This window comes from Rhamphochromis longiceps, linkage group LG6, assembly GCF_057381845.1.
Source record: "Rhamphochromis longiceps isolate RC_006_pf linkage group LG6, R_longiceps_female_GT1.1, whole genome shotgun sequence".
Lineage (NCBI taxonomy): Eukaryota > Metazoa > Chordata > Actinopteri > Cichliformes > Cichlidae > Rhamphochromis > Rhamphochromis longiceps.
Window position 1 is genome coordinate 35,116,473 of NC_140562.1, and position 24,238 is coordinate 35,140,710.

A 24,238-nucleotide genomic window follows, 5' to 3' on the forward strand; every position below is an offset into this window, starting at 1 on the left:
GGCCATTGAGCCTCACAATGCCTGGCATAATCCACATTCCTTTTCTTCTTCCATTTCAGATTTCAAACGTTGTCAACAGCGTGCTTGAAAGTCTAAAACAAACCTTGAGGGAGTTAAACGCTTGATATAACAGACAGTGAAAAGATGAAGTTTTCCAGCAGTAAAGTGCACAGCAGGTTGATAGTTGTGCGCATGGATTCAAAGGTATGAGTATCTACTGCTTTCTAAGGGCAGCACACTACTACGTGTCTGTCTATTGATCTTCTACAGGCTCTGTAAAGGCAGCACTCTGGGAGAAACTGACACCAGTACTCTAAGCCTCAATGCAGCTCAACGGGCTTTATTGATTTATTCAGACCAGCTGCCTGGAGCAGAAAGGGTTCAGCTGGGGACAGCTACACATACTACAACCACACATACAAAAACACCACAATGCTCATGCTGTAAACACTTAGCCATATACCTAGACATCTAACAGAGTTAAGAACCTGACCAACCTAAATTACGTGGCAGGATATCTTAAAGTTTCTTCCTCTTTAGTCTCCTTTCGCATATCATTTTTCCAGACTAAGCCATCGTCAATGATTTTCATAACAAACATTTCAAACTCTGTGCGTGCATTGCTGCAACAGAAAATTACATCTGTCCAGCAACCACCCCCGCCCCCCAACTCCCAAGAATGTTGTCTGTTCTTTGTCAATTAACATCAAACAACATTTGATGTATGTTACAAGACTCAAAAATTTTTTTTTTAAATTATAGAGCCAGATAAGATAAGACGTGCTGGCACTGCATGTAGGATAAAACCCAGTTGTTGTTGTTTTCTGCACAAACTTCCAATTTATCGAAGCACGAACAAACGCACAGAGAAACGCGTGCACACATCAGAGATGCAACAACTCAGAGCTCGTCGTGATTACATCTTCCGTGATAGCCATGTGAAGCTGTGTTGCAATGTTTTCAGATCATTCAGGTAACAGAACTGGTAAATATATTGGGAATACATCAGAATATTCTAGTTTGTTTTCGCTTCATGTTCTAATTGCGATCAAATGTTCAGGCCTGTGGTTAAAAAAAGGACACAAACCGAACTGTGGGTTTCAATAATTATTACTTTATTATTATTCATCCTTTCGCAATCTGTCCATGCATCGTTTCATAATGTTTGTTTTTTTTATTTAATAGATCTGCATTAGATGACCTTAACACACGTTGAACCCACTTATTGAGGTTAAAGCCTGCTAAAGACTGCTAAATCATATACTAACACACAAATAAATAAATCACAACACAGCAAATGAGATTTTACATTAGCAGCTCCGATGTTATCTCCTCCTGTATTAGCTGGACTAGCTTCTTTATGAATTCAATTATGTTTTGTAACAGTATAACGTGTCTCTTAAGCTCCTTGTGGCTTTTGTTTGGACCCTAAAATTATTTAAGAATGAATGGACATCCTAATGAGAAGGCCGAAATGTACCAGTGTGGTCAAGGAAAATATTTGCAACACGCAATGTCAAAACTAACCACATATGACAGTAGTGTTGACACATAAAGCAACAGCTACTTTCAGTTTGCTATCTGCTATGCCTTGTTTATGACAAGTTTCTTAGTTTTACAGCTGTATTAACACGCAACTTTAACTTAAAAATGACACAACTGACCAGATGACATAACATTTATAATAACCAAAAACAAAAACAACTTTATTTTTTTTGCATATCTTACCTCCTTAGCGTATACCGTATTCAGGAAATATGCAGCATCTCCATGTGGGAGACACATAAAGTGGATGAATCAAACTAACATGCACACACAAAAGTACCATTTTCTAAGCGTATGACTCATCGAAGGTAATGCAATGCGGTACGATTGCTCTTTTCCCTTATAGTCTCATACATTAGAAACCATCTCCCAACTTCTTAACACACGTGCACGGCTGGTTTTACCAGACCAGATCCACACAGGCATGAATCAATTAATCAATCAGTGAGACACGAAGATGAATGGAGAGGAAGTAAAGCTGAGTCGTCACATTCCACATGCACACTTGAAGCCCATACACATCATGGCTACACATACTCACCTACACAAACACACACATGCTACACAAACACACACGTGCTACACAAACACACACGTGCTACACAAACACACACGTGCTACACAAACACACACATGCACACACAGAAAATTACTCTCCAGAAAACAGACTCCCAACTCCCTGACACTGACACACATATAAACGCGCTACTCTATCAACATTAAAGAGCACCTACTGCACTCTTTCATTATTTACACTATATATAGTGTTACAATGGCGGATGCTCAATAGTTTGAATTTTGTGTTTATAAAGTCCTGTAGTATACCTTTGAAGAGAAGAGATTTCTATGACGTACTCCAGAAGTACTCCTGTGCAGTTAGTAGTACTTGGGAAAATGGCAAATTCCCCAGGAATTTAGTCCTTCTTTGAAAACACCTGGACCAGGAACCAATGCTTATCCCAGGGGAATTCTCCTATGATGTGACGCACAGTGTATTTAATTTAACAATTTAAATGACAAATAATTATATGGAATATAAATACAAATATTTTAGAGCCTAATTTTAAAGATACAGTGTGTAAAATACCACTGCTAGATGTCAGATTGCAGTCAAATGACTACTGTCTTCTTACCCCAACCAATTCAAGTGCACAATCCTACTAAGGTGATTTGTTGAAGATCTCCTGAACCTTTGTGTCAGTAAAAGTTGCTGCTTTGGCCTAACAGTACCTGACAAGCTGGTGACAGGAGGGTCAGATGTATAATCTTCTGACACTAAGTGATTGGGCCGATAAATAAGCATATTTGTGCAAATTTTTGCTTGTTAGAGCCTTGACTTCAGTTCAGGAGATGAGTGTTGAGGTGAGGAGGAAGAGGATGATGTGGAAGGAAGGAGAGGGGGACAGGAATGGAAGAGGAAGATGAGAAAGACGTAATTCAAAAGAGATAATACACATGTACAAATGTGAAATGGTTAGCTAGAGATATCTGTGATCTTTAAATTATTTTACGTGGCTGGTCTCGAGTCGCATACATAGAATGCAATCAGGCAGGATGGTGAAATAAACTGTTCAGACTACTTCCCTCAGGAAGGAGGTTCTGCAGCATCCGGTCCCGTAACAGCAGACTGAGAGACAGCTTCTCCCATCAGGCCATCAGACTGCTGAACACGTCATAGACACCTCACCTCCACTACTGGAACTTAAACATTATGCACTCCATACTGTACAGTAATGCCACTGTTTTGCACATGTCTCAACTCTGTATATTTTTATATATTTTATCTATTGTTTACTCTATTTAATTTGTAAAATATGTGTACACACACACACACACACGTAGAAAAATATTTAGTATACACATCCAGAAATGCATATACTATTATATATTGTACATATATTTATTAGTTTCAGATGTAGCCATTCTTGTATTTTGCTTGTTTACATTATTGTATTTTGCACAACTCTGTTGCTTGTGAAGCTCGCACACAAGAATTTCACTCACATGTGCTGTACCAATGTACCTGCACATGTGATGTGACAATAAAAGTGATTTGATTTGATTTGAAATCAGTTTCGGCCACTATTTTCAAAGTGGAGACCAACATGGCGACTTCCAAAAAACCAGCAGCTGCTCCTTTGCATATTTAATAGATTAAATCAAACTTTATAATGATGCATTCATCAATTTGTTGCAAGATTTAATAATCAATAGATATTTATGAGTGTAACATTCTTTTTTTAATTAAATAATATTAAAAATGACTTACTTTATCTTTAATATAAATGAATTTCAGATAATTTCGAAAGCTTTGATCAATTGTGATGGCCTTTTTCACTTTCCGATGTCATACAGCACAATGATTTGCTCGTACATACAGGCTGAATGATTTTGCAGCTTTGCATTGATACACACCCTTAGTACATATAAAGATAAACTCCTGAAAGGTAGTTCTACAATTCGTAAGCACAAACGTAAACATGAATCGAGACAGACTTGATCCAAAAAATGTGTACAAGTGTGCAACAAGCATACCGAGACAAATGTCTGGGCAAATGTTTTAAAACTACATCTGACATTTCAGACCATCCCCAGAGAGATGGCTCATTCCCAACTCACTACTTCCTGACAAATGACCTTTGACTTTATGGCAACTTCCAACCACATGATCAAAACAGTGACCCAAAGGTCGCTGACTCCCCTCTGGTCCCACACACAGAGAAGTGAACGTATGTGAATACAAAAGAGGGATGGAGACACTTCAGCAGACTAATTAAAGAACTTCCATCGTTCTTTGTTTTCTCATTCTTTCATTTTGCTGCTTGAACAATCAGAAATAAATAAATCCAGAGCTAAAAATAGATTTAAACTTGCTTCCCCCTTTCATAGATTTATCCTCCAACTGTCCAATTTTATTCACGTTCACCTTCAACTTCTTCTCCTTTGTCTCGCCAGACCTTACATCTCGCAGCACCTCTCGCTACCTATTTTTATAGTTGATCTGCCTCGTCTCTGCTGTCTTGTTCTTTCCCTTTTTTTTCAGCTGTCTGCCTTCAACTTTCTCCCACCGCTCACTCTTCCCCTCTCCAGCCCTTCCCTTTCCTATCCTCCAGTTTTCTCCCTGGTCCGTGGCGGGTCTTGAGAACAGGGCTCGACAATAGCAGAAGCCTCCATATTTGGACACGCTGATGGAACCGAGGGATGAGGCTCTCACACGATCCTCCTTCCAATACCCTCCCATTCCTCCCTCTCATCCATCCCTCTATCCCTCCTCCCTTCCCTCTTTTGAGCCATCATTTTAGTCCAGGGAGTTCCTCACTCTCTCCCTCTGCTTCATCCATTTCTTTTCCTTTGCACCACCTCCTTGATCTTTTAAATGTCATTGCTGGGATTTAATAAAGCGTCTATAGGGACCCTGGTGGGTTTCTTCTCTGGTTTTGGTCAAACACGAGACCTTGGTCCCGTCGCCCAAGGGTTTGTTCGCATATTTCTAAATTGGTCTAATCAGGAAAAGTTGTAAAAGTCTGACAAACAACACAAAATGTTGACTTTGTTTTTTCATATACATATTTTGGAGTTGGCATTAACAGATTAAGGTTGGGGTCATGGGGATTTCCAATTAACATCGTGTTTTAAGAAAACATATTAGCATTTTCATCACCCGCAGTTTGTTTGCGCCACAATCAGGAGGTCCTACAAGTGTGTGAGTGCGCGGCATGCAGTACAGCGGGTTGACAGGAAAAGTGACGCACTCCAACTGCCACTGCGTCACTCTGATAAACATACAATCACGCACACACAGCTGTTAAAAGGCATTTAAGTGTCTCACTTCGCAGAGTCTCTTGAGTTTCGCCCGGGGAGGTTGCTGTTCAGCGGCAGAGGAAAGTCCTTGAGGAAGAAATGACCAACCTTGGTCTTGCTCGGGAGAGCTGATGACGACTGATGCATCACTTTTTTGTGTGTGTTTTTTTAATGCATGCGCACACGGATGGGCACATACTAATCTTGACTCCATAGTGTGGTGGTTAAACCTAATGCAAAACACATGCAGTGCGGTGACAGATATTTATTGTCTCCGTGAGATCTTATCTGCTTCTGGTGCAAATGAACTTGATTTGCAACACTACAGAGAACAACTGTTGCACAGAGTGAATCATTCTGCTATCTGCCATAGATTCACAATGTCCAGTCACACAGTCACAAAGACACATACACACCTCCTTCCTGCCCAAAGCTAGTTTGTGGGAAATCCTTGGGAAAAGGTCATAACCACAGAATATGCTCCCTCTCTTCTTTTTCCCCTCCCTCTTTTTCTCTTTCCACTGATGTCACACAACTCTCTCTTTCCACAGACCACCAAGGGACGCCACTTTGCATTCCTATTATAGTATGATTTTACTGATACAGGTTTTTTGAAGGCTATTAAAAAGATATTTGGAAAAAGAACTTCTGCCATGTTATTGTTCAGTGGCAAACCTCCACTAAAACAGCTCACTGTCTGGGCAGTATTTACTTCTAAGGAAAAAGAATTGTATTTTGTCTTCTTTGTTCTTTTTAAACATATTTGTAGGCTTTTGTTATTGGCTCAATAAAAACAATAGATAATTGTTTTTTTCATGATTTATGTGCATTTAATACATCTGTAGCATTCATTTCATTGTTCCTTATATAACATTATTATCACTTTGACATTCAGATATATCTATTGACACTAAAGGAAAGGTCAGAGGTCAAATGTGACATGATATTTTACATCTTTATATGGTACTTTCTATATAGTTGACAACACACACCACACTTGTAAAATTCATAGTTTCTAAGTTATAATGATTTTTAATCCATTTTCTACCAATAGATCATTAGGTTTACCCTAAAGGCCTTGGTGGATATAAGCAGAAATGAAGGGGTTGTTAACATGACTCCACTCTATATTCATACAAAGTTTCATCAGATTTCATTCAAAGCTTTTCGAGATCTCTTGTTTACAGACAGAAAGACATGCATGCAAAAACAGAACCTCCTTTGTGAAGGTAACCAGAAAGTGAAACTCTGAAAACTGAGAATCTCCTTTGTGGGAGTGTCCGGCACCGTTATACGTGGCATGAACGTGTTTTTAAATGGCAGGAGAAACCTGAGCAAAGCTGTAAACAAGGATGACATGTGAACGCCATACAGAAAGACCATGGCTGGGTTAGAAGCTAGGCCCATCTTTCTATGAACCACTGGCTATTTTGGGTACAACAAACAAGTGTTTTAAGAAAACACTCAGTAACTCATAACTTATGTAACTTATGTGTATGTATGCACTTCTCGGATATGCTAATTCTCAAGGTCTCACACCTGCAGTCACGTCTTCTATGTGACCAAAGGGCATGTTGGGAAACAAAGGAAATTATTGACTGAACTTGGCAGGTTAGCGAAAAGTCGCCACACCCAGCAAATCAGATCCTTTGTTGAACAGATGGAAATCTTCTACAGATTGCCATTTTTTTACTTAACTGTAACTACTAATGCGAGTTTTCCTTCTTTTACTCAGTGAAATTATTCTGACTGTGGATACTGTGTTGTGGAGTGCTTGCACCGTGTCTCTATAATTATGCTTGCAGGTCATTTTGACCCACGTGCCATCAGAAACATATAAAACCCAGGCACGAAAAATCTGTTTTTGTTGTTAAAAATTACTTTATTTTCACTAATTACAACATTGAAAACATTGAAAACATTGAGTAACAGCGACTTATCCCAGTGGCTTTATAGCGCGGCAATGTCAGAGGCAGAATAAACTGAGACTCAAGCTTATAGATGCTTTTGTTTGTAGCCTAACCTTAAACAACTCATTTGCTATTTTTAACTGAGTTAGTGGCTCTGCATCCAGGGGTGTTTGCTATTTTTGTTTTTTAAACGAATGAATGATGTGTCTGTGACAACATCTCATAATATGTGATCGTTCAAATGACTCATTGCATACATAGGGAACACTATGTATGTAGCATACAGTGGAAAGTAAAACACAGCGGTCCTAATATGTCAAATCCAAAACTTCTTTGAATTCATTCAATTAAAACAGAAAACTGTAAAAGCCAGAATGTAATGCCTCCCTGTCTTTTTCCATTGCAGCTGTGATATTTAAAAAGAAAATTTTACACACTTAAAAAGGAAAAAAATACACATCTACACAAAACCTTGCCTGCAGTACAATGTGCCAGTCAAACATTTGAGCAAAGTGTTTGTCTTCCATTCTTTGCTCATGCCTTGACATATCTGGGATGTGACTGCCCAAATCTTATTCTGCCTGTTCCCCTCACAGGCTATAAACTCTTTTTCTCCAAGCACTTCGGCTTTTATAAACCAGTGCAACGGAAGCTCATGGATTTTTTAACAGGCTAGGGGCTGCGCTCCGTATCTATTATTCAGAACAGCCGTTTAACACAGCACCACCCCAGCAAACCATAGCCGGCACACACACACACAGACACACACACACACTCACAGGGCAGTAGAGGCAAACCACGATGCTGCCAAACTGACACGCGCAGCTGCTACGAATGTGGAATTTTAAACAGCTGTCAGATTACACAAACAGACATAAAGAGCAGAATAACTAGCAGGCAAATTAGACATATTATTGTGTCGTGTGCAAACCCTAAATGAAAGTCCGCAGATGTCCATGGCACAACCTTGAGCCACGCGCCAACGTGAACACGTTCAATTTTTGCGATTCTACCAGTCATAAAATCTCTTTGAGCTGGTCGATTAGTAACAGCGAGGCAGGAGTGTCAGGTAGGCCTTTGCCCCCAGAAAGTGAATTATTATGGCAATCTACCATTCAATGGTGAAAGGGATGACCATGACAAGGCAAAAACTCTCAGGGTCTGATGGCACGAACTGCATCTTGCCACATAACCATGATATCAATGGCTTAAACCCGGTCACAGAACATAATAAATGTTATCATCTACTCTCCGAGTCCTCCCACATTTCTTGTGTGCCTCTGAACGAATTCATCGGAATTTCGTCCCCAAACACCCGGACTGATAAAGAGCGGGATTTTTATTGTGTTTTCACACGATTCTTGTGTTTACACAAGCCAGCTTTATCAATCTCTACCTAATGTTGACATTTTTAGTCTCCACTTTAAGCTGTGATAGCTATTTCACTATATGCCACCCTTTGTACTTCACACAAAGGGTGGCACCTTTGCATGAAGTAAAAAACCAACAAAAACAATCAACAAGTCATATTCTAGCACCGTCACATGGCTTCATGTGATCATGCTGAAGACTTCTGGATATGAGCTAAACGCAGGCAAACATACACCAAATGTAAAGACAGCGCAACGTGTGCCAACGCTGTTAGGTAAAGCTCCACTGAAGCTCAAATATGAACACGAGCATGTGCAAACACACAAATACATGATGGACTCACAATGGACAGAGCTATGCAGGTGACTCCTGAGTAAGGTGTAGGTCGTAGAAAAGACTAGTTATAGATTAAATGTAGTTGTGTGTGTCTCTGTGTGTAGTCTTCTTGAGGACCAGTTTGATTTTTAAAACACAGAGTGGAGGCAGTTTTGGCTACTTTCAAACATCTCGCTGTTGGGTTATAATGGTTCGAGTTAGAGTTAGATTTATTTACTTCTAATACAGGTTGACTTCCTAATTTAATTTAAGTACATGTACATGTACAAATGCATGTTTGTGTTTGCTATACATCTGCAATCAGACTAGGACAGGGCCGGGCACGCTTATCAACACTGAACACACACACATACACATTTGAGTCATGTCATTCTTGGGCAATGGAAATGACAAACTTCTAGTGAAATAAGCCGGTTGTTTGAATAACAGCAAGGTGATTAGACAGCTGCCTGGGTGAGGGAAAACTAACTGTTACTACAGATCTATTTAAAGAAACAGATGCAGAGGATAACAGAGCGTTATTACAGGTCATTCAGACGTTAGAAGGAAGGGAAACTGTGTTTCTGTTAGAATCGAGACAAAGAAGACCATCTGTAGAAAGGTCCTGCTCCTATTATATTCTGCTGGTTCATTGGCTCCTGACAGTCAGAGTTACATTATGATTTACTATCAGATCTACAACATCATTTCTCTCTCTGGGACACACAGAGCATTAATGGTAATGGAATTAGGATGTACTTAATATAATACTGCAGGAGACCATTTTGCAAGTCATTTCTGAGCAATTTGTGCATGTACAAGACTGGAGAGCAGAGCAGCGTCACGCTGGTTATGCTTTTCGGCTTTGAACGTCTTCACATTATGCTAAACTTCATCAGGTGTCAACTGAAAATCATTTTAAATTTAAAAAAGTAGTAATATGAACTAAAACACGCACACACAGCTTTATCAGGACAAACTGATTTGCTACGCCTACAAAAATCTCACTCGTTCAGCTTAGTTTCACTTGGATCATATTTTTCCCCATCCATGCCTGCAGTGTTGCTTCCATACTATATTTCAAGGATGTACATATTTGACTCCAGGTGTGAAAAATGAAGCCGATGGAGAAGATCAAATTCTTTTTAAAGGCCACCACAGGCTGCAAAAAGAACCCTGACTATACGGAAGTCTATGAGAAAATTGCTTTATTATTTCAGTAAACATCTTTAAAATGAATTTTAGAAGTTTAGAGTCTTCCTCAGTACAGTATGATCTCATTTTGCAGTTTATGATTCTAGTTACAGTAAAACAGGAGGGCTTCACTACTTTGTGACTGACTGTTGCTACCATATGAATTGAAGATATTTTCTTTAGGTTCTCAGTCAGATACACATCTCACAGTCATGTCCAGCTTCATGCGTCCATCCATTCATTTTCTTCTGCTTATACAATTAAAGCTACCATGGGGCAAGAGGCAGGGTGCACCCTGGACCGGTCGACAGCCTGTTGCATGGCCAATACAAAGAGACAGACAACCACTCATACTCGCATTCACACTTACAGCCAATTTAAAGTCACCGATTAACCTGACCCACTCACGGCATGGCTTTAGACTTTGGGAACAAGGTGTACTACCTGGAGAGAAGTCACGCAGCCACTGGGAGAACATCCAAACTGCACACAGAAAGGCCCCGGCCTGATGGTGGATTTGAACCACCAAAGTGCGGTCCAACGTGACGTAAAACATGACTATTTTGAGGTTAGATTATCCAGGAGGGACCGACCTCCTGCATGAGAGCCAATCAGCAAACAAAAGAGTTGATGAAATAGTTGGAAAATTATTTTTTTAAGCAGTTTAGAACACGTGTCAGAAATCAATGTAAACTTCCTAAAATGAAAACATAACAAATAATCTGTAAAGTTTTTCAAAGGAAAAAAACATATCATAAGTGAAATGTTTGATATTTCCAATTAAAAGACTGATTTTGGAGCCTGTGTCTGAAAAAAAAAGGAGCTCTACATACAGAAACTACAAGTTTTTCACTGCTTACATCCCGCTGTGGTCAAACACTACACCACACCTAACAAACAGTCCCAAATAACAAGAAGAAGCTACTTTTAGCTGCTTCATAAATGTGGTTGCCACTGCAGGTAACTGATTTGATTTGGCAGACTTTTATGCCACATGTTCTTCCTCACATAACTCCAAAGGGATTTGTGGCTCCTCTCAGGATCAAACAGAGCATCTTTTCTCTTGTTAGGCGAATGTGCAAATCCTATAAGTAATAATATAAGTATCAAAATAGTGCTGCTGCCAAGGATTTCAGTAGATTAGCATTTAAAGAAGCTAGAGGAATTAAATCAGAACTGTTTTTACTAGTATGTTACCACCATCAAGTCCCATAAAGCGTTTCATACTGCGCTTTATGGGACTTACAGGATTAGTGAGTGATAAGCATAAGCCCTGGTCCTCTTTAATTGCCTGCAATGTCTGTCACACCTCGAGTAAAAACATTAAGTAGTAAAAGTGGTTATATGCCCATACGTTTATTAAAATATATATAGACCTAGTTTTTCCTTTGTTTTCAGCTCTAACGTTACTGTACTTTTGTACTTATCACTTTTATCATACGCAGTGGATACCGAAAGACACGGAGCTGCTTGGAAGACCACCTAGAGAAGTGATTTCAAGTGACCTTTGAACCTTACAGTGAACGCATTCCTCCAAACAAACAGATCGAGGTGATGCATGTGACAATACCATGAGAGAGCCTTGCAAAAGCAGATGAAATGAGACAAAAAAAGATTTTCTAAGAGAAAGAGATGAACAAACACACAGCGTTTTAAAGCCACCCCGGCAACCTGAGTTCACCTGTGAGTGATAAACTGATGTGTACAGTAAAAGCACCTCTGTGTACATAAGACACAAAGACTTTGATCAGCCATTTCTTATCTTTACTGTAAAACACACACAGGCGGAAGCACAAGCCCACGTTTTGTTTGGCTAGCTAGCGCGGTGATGTAGCTCCCAATGAAGGGTGAAGATCTGAAGAGCAGAGCAAATTATAACGTGGCAGCGAGAGCACTGCTGTGTGTTTCTGTCTCTGTGTTACTGATCATCTCCTCCTGACAGGTTTTGTTAAAAATCAAAAAATCAGGATTAACAGCTGAGAAACTGCAGCTACTGAGCGAAAGCATGAAATACTCTTTGGCCTGTGCAGCTGTCGTGGTTCTTTTGTGCAAAGACTGGTTTCAATAATGATCCTTTTATCATACTGTCAATTTATAAAGCAGTTTTTAATGGTTAATTATCTACCACACCAGACATTTCATCAATACATGTGCGTGCCTGATAAATGTTCAGTGATGTTGTTTAGGGGGGTTTTAGTGTTGGTTGTTGTTGGGGTTTTTTGTGTGTTATTTTACTGATCAGCTAAATGATCAGCAAATCCAGAATATACTTCTTTATACTGGCAAAACTCTAACTAATTAAATCACTGTTCAAGTGTTCCAGTAAGGCTTGAAAACACCATGGTTTTAAACTGAAACAGCTCAAATGGAGTCCATATACATTACATGTAATTAATGAGCCAAGGAAAGCTTGTTTTGACATAGTGTGAAAGTCACTGTCTGGGCAGCTTTTGAATGTATTTGCATGAGATTTGGAACTTCTTTTGTCACTTGACCCATGAATACCCCGATCGTGTTGAGACAGATAGGAGGAACGTGCACGGTGGCTTTCACAGTAAATGATTTTGCTAGCATGTAAGATCTGAGATTAATAGAAATGCTGAAAATGAGCCAGTCACCTTTACCTCCAGAAAACAGTGGTTGACGCCAAATATAGTGAAAAGAATACAAACGGACAGCCCCGTGACACACTAGGGCTGGCCTGGTACGGCTAAGGATCTGCTGTTTGCAACTGCATATTTAGGTGACATGTTTGATTTAGCAAAGACTAATCAGCCTGAGGGCATGGACTTTCCACTGAAACTCCATGCAAGAGTAGGATGGACCAGTTTGTAAATATGTGTGCGAGCGTGTGTGGAAAAAAGCCAAATGCATGCAGCTTGCATGTATACATGTGCAAGCACACAAATATGTATACACACGGGCACCAAGTTTAGACGCAAATCGAAACTGAAAAGGCGCTAGTGCTACGCCATGATACCATGAGAACAGTTCAAGGCTGATACCTTGAGTCTAGCAGACGTATAACAGGCTGCTATATTGTACTGTAAAGGAAAAACATTGCGCATTAGCGCAAGAGGTAAAGCAGGGATAAAGAAACTGGCTAAACACGAATACGCGACAGAAATGTGCTTCCCTCACCACCTGCAGTGAAATCTGAGTGTGTTTGTGTGCTTGAAGCTAAAAGAGATATGGCAGGCCTGGATTAGAGAGGACGGAGGCGGCACGAGCATTTGAGCAGAGCAATCAGTGACACAAGCAGGATTTAAATACGAGGCGAAGCAGGAAAATTGAGAATGCAAAAATCATCTCGCTGGAAATAAACTGTGTGTAAAATCTGACAGCACGAACAATAACATCAAAAAGGTCAAGCAGAAAAAAACCACACATGCACAGGAAAGAAATACAGCAGCACACACAGGCCTAATGGGCTTTAATAAAAAGTTGCTGTAGATTTGGAGCTTTTCAGTTGTGGGTGTGAATAGATATGCATCAAATGAGCAAAGGTAAATGGAAATTGTCATGTACCACTGAGCTGGAGGGAGGATTTGGACCCAAAGTGCAGGATGCAGGACGCAGGACGCAGGACGTGAAAGCGCTTCAACTTTATTACTGGTAACTTAAGAAGCGCTGCTATAACTACCACATAGTTAAAAAATTATGACTTCTTCTTCTTCTTTCAAGTAAGGCAAGTTGTAAAGAAAACAGATTCCTCATGGTGCACTGAGATGTGATTTGCAGCTGCGTCATCCATTGCACAAACTGCATTTCTGATACAGGCTGAGTATTTGTAAAGGAGAGAATGGCAAGTGGTGTTTCAGTGAGAGAGAATGAATGGAAGCATGACACCGGAGCCGGCTCATTCAGCCTAGCGAAGGATCTATAGCAAAGCTGTGACTAAAGACAGACAGCAGACAGCACTAAAGCACTGTTACACAACAGGACCACATGTACAGGCCTGGGTGACAGGTGGGAGACTGAGGCAATGAATGTGTTACACAGTGAGGATGAGGCAAAGCAGAGGGAGAGATGCGGTACATGAAAGGGAAGAAGACCCCGACATGGGGTGAAGAGGAGGGGGAAACGCAGCTTACAGACGGAGAACACCGAAGAAACGCACAGAATTAATCACTCGTGTCAGACAAGGAGAACGGACACCGTGAATCATAAAATCTCAGTTTCGCAACTGTCTGAGATTAAAGGTACCGGGGATTAATAACTACTCTGTAACCTATTTTCAAACCCAATAACTGACTAGGGTTGTGTGTTTGAAATTGAGGCGTATGGATAACAAAGGGAACGTTGAGAAATGGGACAGCTCAGTTAGCATTTCACAGTAAGTCAATAAGCAGTATATCAGAAAAAGCTAGCTTGGAGACAGTGACCGAATGAAGATGAGAGAGGCCATAACTACACAATAAATTGAGAAAAATGTCCAAATGGGAACATTTGGCTACAGCAGTTGCAACAGTTTATCTTCAGAGTCAAAGATGTCTTAAAGAGCACAATATTCTGGCAGCTTTACAAATCTCTGGTTTAAGGTGAGAAAACTAACACTGGGAAAAGCTACAAAAGTTGGTTAGCTTGCCGATTCTTACCTTTCTCATTACCTGCCTTTTTCTCCAATCTAATATTCACACAATATTTCTCAATAAAAGTTTCTACATTGAGATTCTCTGAAACACAAACACGTCGATGTGCACCACTGCACAGAACAAAATGCATAAAAAGATGCTGGTGGGTAATTTACAAATAGTATCACTGCTCTGCAATCACACATGCACTGCAGCTCCAAACATGCAGATGAGAACAGAAATGTCAAATGTTGCCTGATTAGCTGGTCTTCATCTTGCCAGCTCTCAAGTCTAAGTGATTTAAAAGTGCAGAAGATGTGCAAAGGTGTGAATTTTGTTACATTTGCTGCTAGCGTGTGGGCGTTTCCTGCACGCTTTATCCAGGCAGCTCCCTTCCCTCCCTCCCTAAACCACATGGATTGTTTGCATTAATGTGACTGCATCTTAAGCAGACTACTTCCTGCTCTGTGCTACTCATGAGAAAGGATAACTGTGGAAATGATCCTGAACCGGACGTACCGGAAAACCGTGAAAATTGCTGTAATCTGAGTAGTTCCAAATGCATTTCACCTGGCACTGTCGGCAGCAGAGTATGCATCACAGCTGAGCAGATGATTCATTAAGCTGTTTGTAAAATACATAGCTGGGACGTTAATTAACGCATTTCCCTTTTTAAAATTACATATTGATTATGTACAAATGCAATTTCTGTCAGTTTATCCATATCAGCACAATCTCTAAAAATCCAGTCTGGATCTAGGCTCTCGTTTTTTGCTCTTTTAAAAACCAAAAACAAACAAAAAAACCCATCTCTTTCTCTATGCAACAGAAGCAAACTGTTATTCTCATCTCTCTCCCTGAAGGAAGGAAACGGTTTCTGTTTCAGAAGGAAACTAGATGTCATTCTCCACTTTTCTCTCCCTCAACAAAAGCTGCTTGTCAATATCTCATGTTGTCACTGTTCGCCAGTCTAGAAATAGAAAGTGATGGCACCATTTAGAGCCAAGTGTGAATACGCTCTGACATAAGGCCTGACAATAGAACAGACAGTCTCTTTTCACAAGCAACCCAAGATTAGACGGCCCACGAGGAATTCCCTGCTGGATAGATTAGTTCCACTGATGCCGCTTTCGGCAGACTATTGAGACACACTCTGTGTGTCTATAGGAAAAGATATGTCCGGTGGTTATGTGTCATATTATCACAATTTATCATTTTTTAATTATCAAAAATTATGAAAGAAGTCTGTCATGTTTTGTCTTAAGAGTCCTAACTTAATCAAACCACCACCAGCAGAGAAAAGGCTCGAGCATTGGTATTTGGGAGGCTGTGACAATCACTGTTTATTTTTCACATGATGAATGACTAAGCAATCTATTGCAACTAACTGGACTTAATAAAATATCCTGCTCTTTAATCCCGGTAACCCCACGGTATGAATTGCTGAGATTCCTAAACCACCAAGAACAAAAAAATTCCTATACATTTTTTTCCTCAGCAAACTTTATGAATCATTTACTCATGGACTCCAAACCCTGTAAATGCTGAACAGGTTGCATAAAGCTTCAATTTCGTCCCATACTTTTAACCCTTTCTCTGCTGTCTGTCTAGTCTTTCCAACCTATCGCCTCCTTTTCCTACAAATGGTGGTCACACGACGATGAACACCTGCTTAATCCAGAGGATTCCAACAGAATACCTGCCTCAGAACAGTAAAGCCAGCCAGTCCTGCTATTATCAACCGCTATCTCCAGCTCCTGCTGCCCGACCGCGACGACAAATCCCAAACACAGTCAGAAATATGCAGCAAACACAGCACTGACTGAGAGCGCTGAGAAAACAAAAGTCACGTATGGAGGTTCTTTACTTTGAGAAGCACAAAACAGATGGTTAGAAACTGGGTTTAAATAAAGAGTGCCTGATTTGTGCAGCCACGTTGACCTTGTTTGACTTCATGGGAACTGCTTGATCAAACATAAACTTTGTGTATCAGTCACGCTCACAAATCTAAGCCATCTCTGCTGTATATGCCAATACCTATCCTGTTACCCTTGTGCCACAAGCATCCATTTATGTCAATATTATGCAAGTTTCCTGCCTGTAGTGAGGACTTCAAATCCATTTGTTGTTTTGGGAAATTAAAAGGTTCTAATCACAATAACACAAGACTCTGTCTGCAGACTTGTGCTCCCAAATAGCACTTTTATCCCCACAAAACCATTACTGTCATAGGGTATTGATGGAGAGGGTGATATATGTCCTTGAGCAACAACGTGACATTATAAATATGCATTGAATGCTGTATAAGAGTTTAAATGTATTGCAGTGGTTTAGTCAAAAATCCCCCGTGCAGAGACAACATATTAACTGACTACTACTTGAATGACATCCAACTGATAGAAACCAAAACTTGTGTCTCTTCCTGGTGCTCTAATCTCTTAGTCTTTAAGGTTGATCTCCCACTTCTGCTGGTAGATTGTTTCAGCAGGAATAACTGGTCAGATAACATATTTTAGTGCTGTCTAGACATGCACTGACCCTACTCATTCGCAATGACCAAGTGCTAAGATTAGTTAGCTCTCAAGCTTCCACCTGTATGAATTTATTGAAATGTGATAGCCCGCTCTTCCTGCTGTTTAGCAGCTAATTAGCTCTTTATCCCAGTCCAGTGTTCAGTGCAAATGTTACAAACTCAAAGAACTTTGAAGATAAACCAACTGGTAATCTTTAATTTGTTAATATATCTTTTAAAATAATAATCCATGTCTAAGCAGAATTCAAAGGCAGCAACCCTCTCTGTGTGACTGTCATGCAAAGAAAGTTGAACAACCACTTACCCTTCAGTTTCTCCATCACGCTCGGCCCGGCTCTCTCTGCCACACGTCCATCTTCTCTCAGGTAACGGTCATCCAGGAATCCCACAGTGGCTCCTGATAGGTGAACCTTTCCTGCCACACCCAGTTGCTCCATCAAGTTAGCCAAATTGACATCATTTGACCATACGTCAAATTTAAAGCGTTTTATTCCAAGAATCCCACACAGGACGGTGCCTGTATGGACTCCAACGCGCATGCTGACTGTCTCACGTGTCTCCTGGCAGAACTGCTCGATGGCCTGGATCATGCCTAAGCCCATCTCTACACAGCAGTAGGCATGGTCCGGTCTGGGCTCAGGGCAGCCTGCTACGCAGTAATAGCAATCACCCAGAGTGCTGATCTTTTCACAACAGGTTAGCTCACAGAGCCTGTCGAAACGTCCAAAAAGGTCATTGAGAAGGCCCACCAAGGCCGGTGCCGACTTGTTGGCAGACATTTTGGTAAAACCCACAATGTCTGCGAAAAGGATGCTGACAGGGTCCATGCGTTTCATGTTGAAAGGCCTAAATATTATCTGCCCACTAGGGATTGAGGTCTTTTTGCGTTTGTGATTGTTGTGGGGGTTATTCTTGGAGTTTGTGACACTTTGGGATTGTGAAGCTCCACTGCCCCCTCCGCCACTCACTGAAACTGCTGAGGCTGAGCAGGCACCAGAGGAATATCTCTTTCCAGAGTTCTCACCACCGCCCTCGTCGTCCCCCTGCTTCATCAGCTCGTCTGCGACCGGTCGCGGCATGACTGAGTGGATCATGCGCTCCTTCAAGGCCTTCTCCACCTCTAAGTCCTTGCCATGCATGATAGCCTGGCCCACTTTGAGAAACGTGCTGCGAGAACGCACGTCTGACATAATGAACAAATGGATGCCAATCACATGGGCACACAAATGGAGCAGAGCTTTGGCGGGTCCCAGCCAACGGAGAGTGTCAGAAGTCTTTTGAAGGAACGGCAGCCATCCTAATGCCTCAAATAATATAGAATACAGCAGCCCCAACATCACAGAGGCATATAGGCGGACATGGAGGACACTATATAAAATCAACAGCACCTCCATGCACAAAGAAAAGGTTCCCACAGAGGAAATACAAGGGGATGAACATACTGGTGTGCTGTCCTGTGAGGGATGTGAGGCATTCCCACCACCGGCCCTCTCCAGCCCAGTGTAGCCATCGGTTTGTATCTGTGGAGCTAATGTGATGGCGAAGGTAAACGCTATCAGGAGCAAGGAGGTTTGGTTGTACAGCAACGTGTATGACTTTGTGAAAGTAAACAAAAAAAGGAGCACTAGTAAGACTAAAAAGAAGGCTGTAGGGGTTAGGAAGGTGACGGGGTTGCAGCAGTCACTTCTGACCCCAAAGTACACCCCCCAGACCACAGATGCTACTGCCAGGTAGAACAGCACATAACGGAACTGCCGCTGGGTCTGAGGAAAGCACCTCTCTTGGCACGCCTCCTCCAGGATGGGAGAGTCGAACTTGGGGTCCCAGCACTGAGCAGCAGAGCGTTCAAACAGTTGCGGTACCTTCCTGTGAACCCTGGATGTGGAGGTCACAGCCGGTCTGGAGTCTGCCGAGCTGCAGCTGGAGGAGATGCTGCATTTGTGGGTGTTAGGGTTCGTTTTATTCACAGCCCCACGGGCAGCAGCCCCTCCTCCCCCACTGTTGGCAGCCCTCAGGGGCTCATGTTGATGCACACGTGGCGCGCTGTTGGTAATCCGCACTGTCACGGCGCCGTCCCCGCTGGAGTCGCATGCCACCTCCGTGTCACGCATAAGAAGCTGCCGATGATGCTGTAGAGTGGCCATATTGACTGGTGTGACGCGGAGACGAGGTGTCAGATATTAATATTTTATGTTGATATCTCCCGATGATTGCTCAGGCAATTAGACACGGTGCGTGGGCGCCGTGTGTGCACAAGTGGCACGCGGAGAAGGGAGGAGGCGGCGGTGATGGAGTGACAAACAGGCAGACAGAGGGGAAGCGAGAGCAAAGGTGTTTGTTGGAATAATCACACTGCATGAATGGTGAGCACGGGACAGACGTATTTGCTACGCACGCAGCAGCCCGCACACTCACTCACATAAGACGCGCCGTTCCAGTTTCTTGAGCAGTCCATTATCCGACCCCGGGTTTGCGTCAGTACTCACATTACATGTATCCTTCTCCAAAGAGGCTCTGGGTATGAGCCCGGCTTTCTCTCCAGCTGCGGTAAAAACACCGTCATCACTCTTTCTGCCTCCTGAATAGAACATCCTTCTCGGAAAGGAGCCTTTAGTGATGCATCTGTTTTTGTGCCTTTATCAAGTCGGCCCTGTCGTTACATGACTGGAAATGACCTCCTCTGAGTGTGCGCAATATTTCGGTACTACTGACATTACAGTTAGATGCCGTTAGGGAAAAAAAACCCTTACGAGTTCCCTCATTCCACAATAGCACTGTTTGTTTGGTAGGGGGGAAAGCATTCAAGGCGAATGTTTCATTGTGTGAGCAGATGCTAGATTTAGACTGTCAACAGGCGTCTGGCTACAAAAGTTACTCTGTCCCTTCTTATCTCCACAACATGCGGATAAATGATCCCTTTACACTCCTTGTTTAAAAACAACAACAAAAAACCCTAAAATCTGTGTTATGAACAAGTAGTGCTGACACAAAAACGCGTGGACACTTTAAATTCCCTCATTATAAAGGATCAAAAGAAGTAAACTGTTTTCAAAAAAGTAATGTATGAGCTTTATTCTCCCTTTACACAGAATGTATGTTTTTAAGTACTAAATATTTAAATTCTCGTTTGCCTAAAATAAGGGCAAACGTTTAATTCCCTTATTTCCTTTTTAAAGTTTGAGCTCTGTAATGAATGCGGCTTTACCTTCCACTACATCCACTGTCATTGCATGGCTCAGGCTGCTGAGGATTTGCATTTCTTATTCCCATATATTCCCCTTTTATCTTTACAGCGGGCCCTTGCAAATATTCCACACCGAGTTATTTCGCAGTCCTGTCCAGTCCAAACCCCAGATCATAAGAGGCCTGACAGGCAGGCCTATTCCCACGGATCCAGCCCCGTCCTTTCCTGAACTCCCTCTCCGGATCTCCACCGTTTGTTTCCCCTCTGCCTTCCAAAGAGGGGCTCGGGGAGGGGGTATGCGCTATTCAAAGACGCATGATCAGAACAGAGAAGAGCAGAAAATAGGCTACCATCCGCTGGCCCAAATTAGCGTAGGTTTGCCTCTGCTGGGAGTGTCTGCAACTTGTTGCGCGCAGTTGGCAAAACATACAGCTATGAGGAACACCCTCGGTCGGAACAGGCTGGTCTATAAATAGTGATGATCAAAACTGTTGCAAATAACAACACCGACAGCGTGTAACATCTTAATGCTTTTCTTCTACCTCCTCTGTAGAAAACCAGAAGCTCCAAAAGCAGAAAACGTTCCCGGTTTTAAAAAGTCGCAAAACGTGTGCAAGTCGTCAGCCACAAACCTCCTCCACTTTCCAAAAAGCTCCCAAACTTTTATCCCAGGCCGTATTTCCTGCGTTTGGAGAGGAGACCCAGTTAAGAGTCTCTAGATATTTGGAGCTGAGGCTGGATTTCCTCCCCTCGCATTCCCTTAGAGCAAAGAAGGCGAAAATCCCCAGAGCAATACAGAAAACCCTTGGATCTCCTCGGTGGGATTAAAAAAAACCCACCCACCAAACAGCGGTGACTTCTAATCTCAAGCAATTCCTTAGGTCTGGATAGTGCTAGTTTTCGCTGGCATGTGTGTGTCCAACAAACACAACACTGTGCGCTCTGGCTGTGGTGCGTCCTCTTCCGTCCGTCGTTGGTGCCACCCTTTCTCTCCCCCCTCCTGATAAAGCTCTCTGCTGGAGTTGGTGTGGTGGATATAAACACATACAGGTTTGTGGCTGCTTTCGCGGTCTTATCCAGGCGAACGTGGTATCTCCTCTCCTGCAGCTTCCAGGGGTCTTCGCTGTGACTGAAATCCTCGCCCCAGCTGGTGTGCTGGTTGTGACCGAGGAGCCTGTAAAGCAAACCACAGTTTAAAAAACATAGTTTCCGGTCTTGCTTTTCAAGAAACGCAAAGACAGTAAAACATTTTTCACCCCCCCCTCCAAAAAAAACTTCACCTCGCTGCTCTGTAAAGGATAGTGACTCCGAAAAAAACACGGGATAGAAACAGGATCACTTAAAAACGCACGAACAACATTTTGTAAGTTAAAGTAAAAAAAAAAAGAAGAAACGTTTAAAGCTGGGGAGGCGTGGGGGGGCAGCAGGTTTTCACAATAAAAGCAGCGCACCACTTACACCTAAATAAATATAGTACCTTAACGGTATTTTGTCCATGGCAGTGTTTGTGGCGGTTTCAGTTAAAAAACAAAACAAAAAACAATTTGCTTCTTCACAAACAGAAATATCATTTATCAAAAAAAAAAAAACCCCAGAAAGGTATGCTGTTGTTGCCTGGCCTAGTTTGCAAGTTAAGCCAGTTTTAATGTTCTTCATTAAAAGGAACCATACAAAAATGTTATAAATGTAATAGATATATAGCTACAGTAACACTTTATTACAAGTACTTGGTTTTTATGTATTTAACTGGAAAATAAGTAACTCAAATAACTAATCAAATAACATAAGTTTTCCAATATTAGTCAGCACTCACCTTAAGCTAAAAGCTAAAGTATAATTAACCTCATATCAAGGTTACAGGCAGCAACAAACCTTTTAAAAGTGATCTTAATTTACCATAATAATACGACACAATTGCCAAACCAGATTGATCACTTTAAGCTAGACTCTACCTTCCTCGATCAGTGTTTGTTGATTGGTGGTTTCCATAAATAAGTACGAAGCTTCGCTGCGTCTGGTCAGAGGGAATAACTGAATGTTTTCTGAGTGATTATCTTCACGCCTCTTCACGCGCTTAACAAGCGCTGTTAAATTAACAGTTTGTGCTTATAAAGCATTAATTACAGTAACACCCACAGAAGAACAAGATATTAATCGGCGTGGTTCCTTTTTTGTTTTGCTTGAAATATCATTTCCTGACTGTGGATATCCTGCACCACACTCCGTCATATCTGATGTGTCTGTTGACTGGAACTTCAGATGAGTCAAGTTTTCAGGTTAGAAGATCAAATATGGCAGTCTTTCCTATAATTACCATTGATTAAACCGACAGTTAATTACTTCAATGCTGGCCTTAAATAGGGGGAATGGGTTTGACATGACGGTATGCATGTGGGACACTAAAACCCGTATTCAGTATTGGGTTATACTATAAAATACAACATTTTTTGTTCTGGTTAGACCTTGTACATCCTGTCTGATAGTAGCAGAACGTCTTACTTTGTCTTTGAAACAAATGAACTGTTCTCAGTGCTTAACTTGTGCATCCTGATCCACATCTATATTTGTAGAGTCCAGCAACCAAACTCTTCAGATTAGTCTGATGTGTAGGAAAATATGAAATCTAGCACTTTTTCCAGTTGTAAATTACTAATGTTTGCAGTGCAATCAGATCAGATCAGAATCACATTACATTCGTCTTAAGTTAAGAAGTACAGTAATGCTAAATTTGAAACCATGCTGGGCAACTGTGTAACCACAGTAGCAGGGCTTAAATTCACACCAATCAAATTGACTACAATATGTATGAATTAGGGAATTAAGGACTTTTGCAAAAGTCATTGAAAAGTGGTTCCACAACTTTGACATTTGACACAATAGCAATTATCCACGGCAAGTTTGTAGATTAATATCAAATGTATTTTTCTTATGTCTAAGGTGTGTTGACTGTCAAGGATCAGTAACGTGTGCTTTGCTATTGTGCACCACACTGTGTTCACTGCAGCTGAATCAAATAAGTGTTGAGCCACACGTGAATAAGAATATGATAAACAAGGTAATAAATGTTTATTATGCTTATTTAATGTATTTGTGAATCTTTAAATGGTAAATGGTAAATGGCCTGTATTTTGTATAGCGCTTTTCTAGTCCCTAAGGACCCCAAAGCGCTTTACACAACCTGTCATCCACCCATTCACACACTGGTGATGGCAAGCTACAATGTAGCCACAGCCACCCTGGGGCGCACTGACAGAGGCGAGGCTGCCGGACACTGGCGCCACCGGGCCCTCTGACCACCACCAGTAGGCAACGGGTGAAGTGTCTTGCCCAAGGACACAACGACCAAGACTGTCCAAGCCGGGGCTCGAACCGGCAACCTTCCGATTACAAGGCGAACTCCCAACTCTTGAGCCACGATTAAAGAAGCAATAACGTTTTAACTTTGAATTGAAGCAAGTTGCCCTCTGAAGTGTGTGTGTATGGCATGTGGGTGGCGTGTGCATGCTTGTGTTCAAGAGCTTACAAGAGAGGCCTGTTTGAAGAGCTGATAAAGCTACGCTGATAAGTGTGCGCTGACACTGTGCACGGTCCCGTCTGTCAACTCAGCAAACACAGATTATGCTCAAACACAGATGAGGATGTGGAGCACATGCATAGGTGAGTTTGCACTGTACCGTAAACATGGCTGCTTTTGCATATTGACCACAGCAGGGAAATTAAGCTCTTCTAAATAGAGCTCAGTGTGAGCAGTAGGCCTGGAAGGGTGAAAATACATTTTTGTTGTTGTGACTTTTCACAGCAAGGTGCTAAA

General features: G+C 41.6%; 1 protein-coding gene across 2 annotated transcripts in view; it reads right to left on the reverse strand.

The window, feature by feature from the left end:
- Positions 1 to 21,723, reverse strand: part of adcy9a (adenylate cyclase 9a) — a 45,589-nt gene extending 23,866 nt beyond the window's left edge. For both annotated transcript variants that reach the window (XM_085410396.1, XM_085410395.1), the window contains exons 1-2: positions 21,708 to 21,723; positions 17,548 to 21,601 (exon numbers count right to left, since the gene is read on the reverse strand). In XM_085410396.1, the coding sequence (XP_085266522.1) occupies positions 17,548 to 19,387 (1,840 nt within the window). In that variant the 5' untranslated portion in view covers positions 19,388 to 21,601; positions 21,708 to 21,723. The remainder of the gene's footprint in view (positions 1 to 17,547; positions 21,602 to 21,707) is intronic.
- Between the last annotated feature and the right edge of the window lie 2,515 nt (positions 21,724 to 24,238).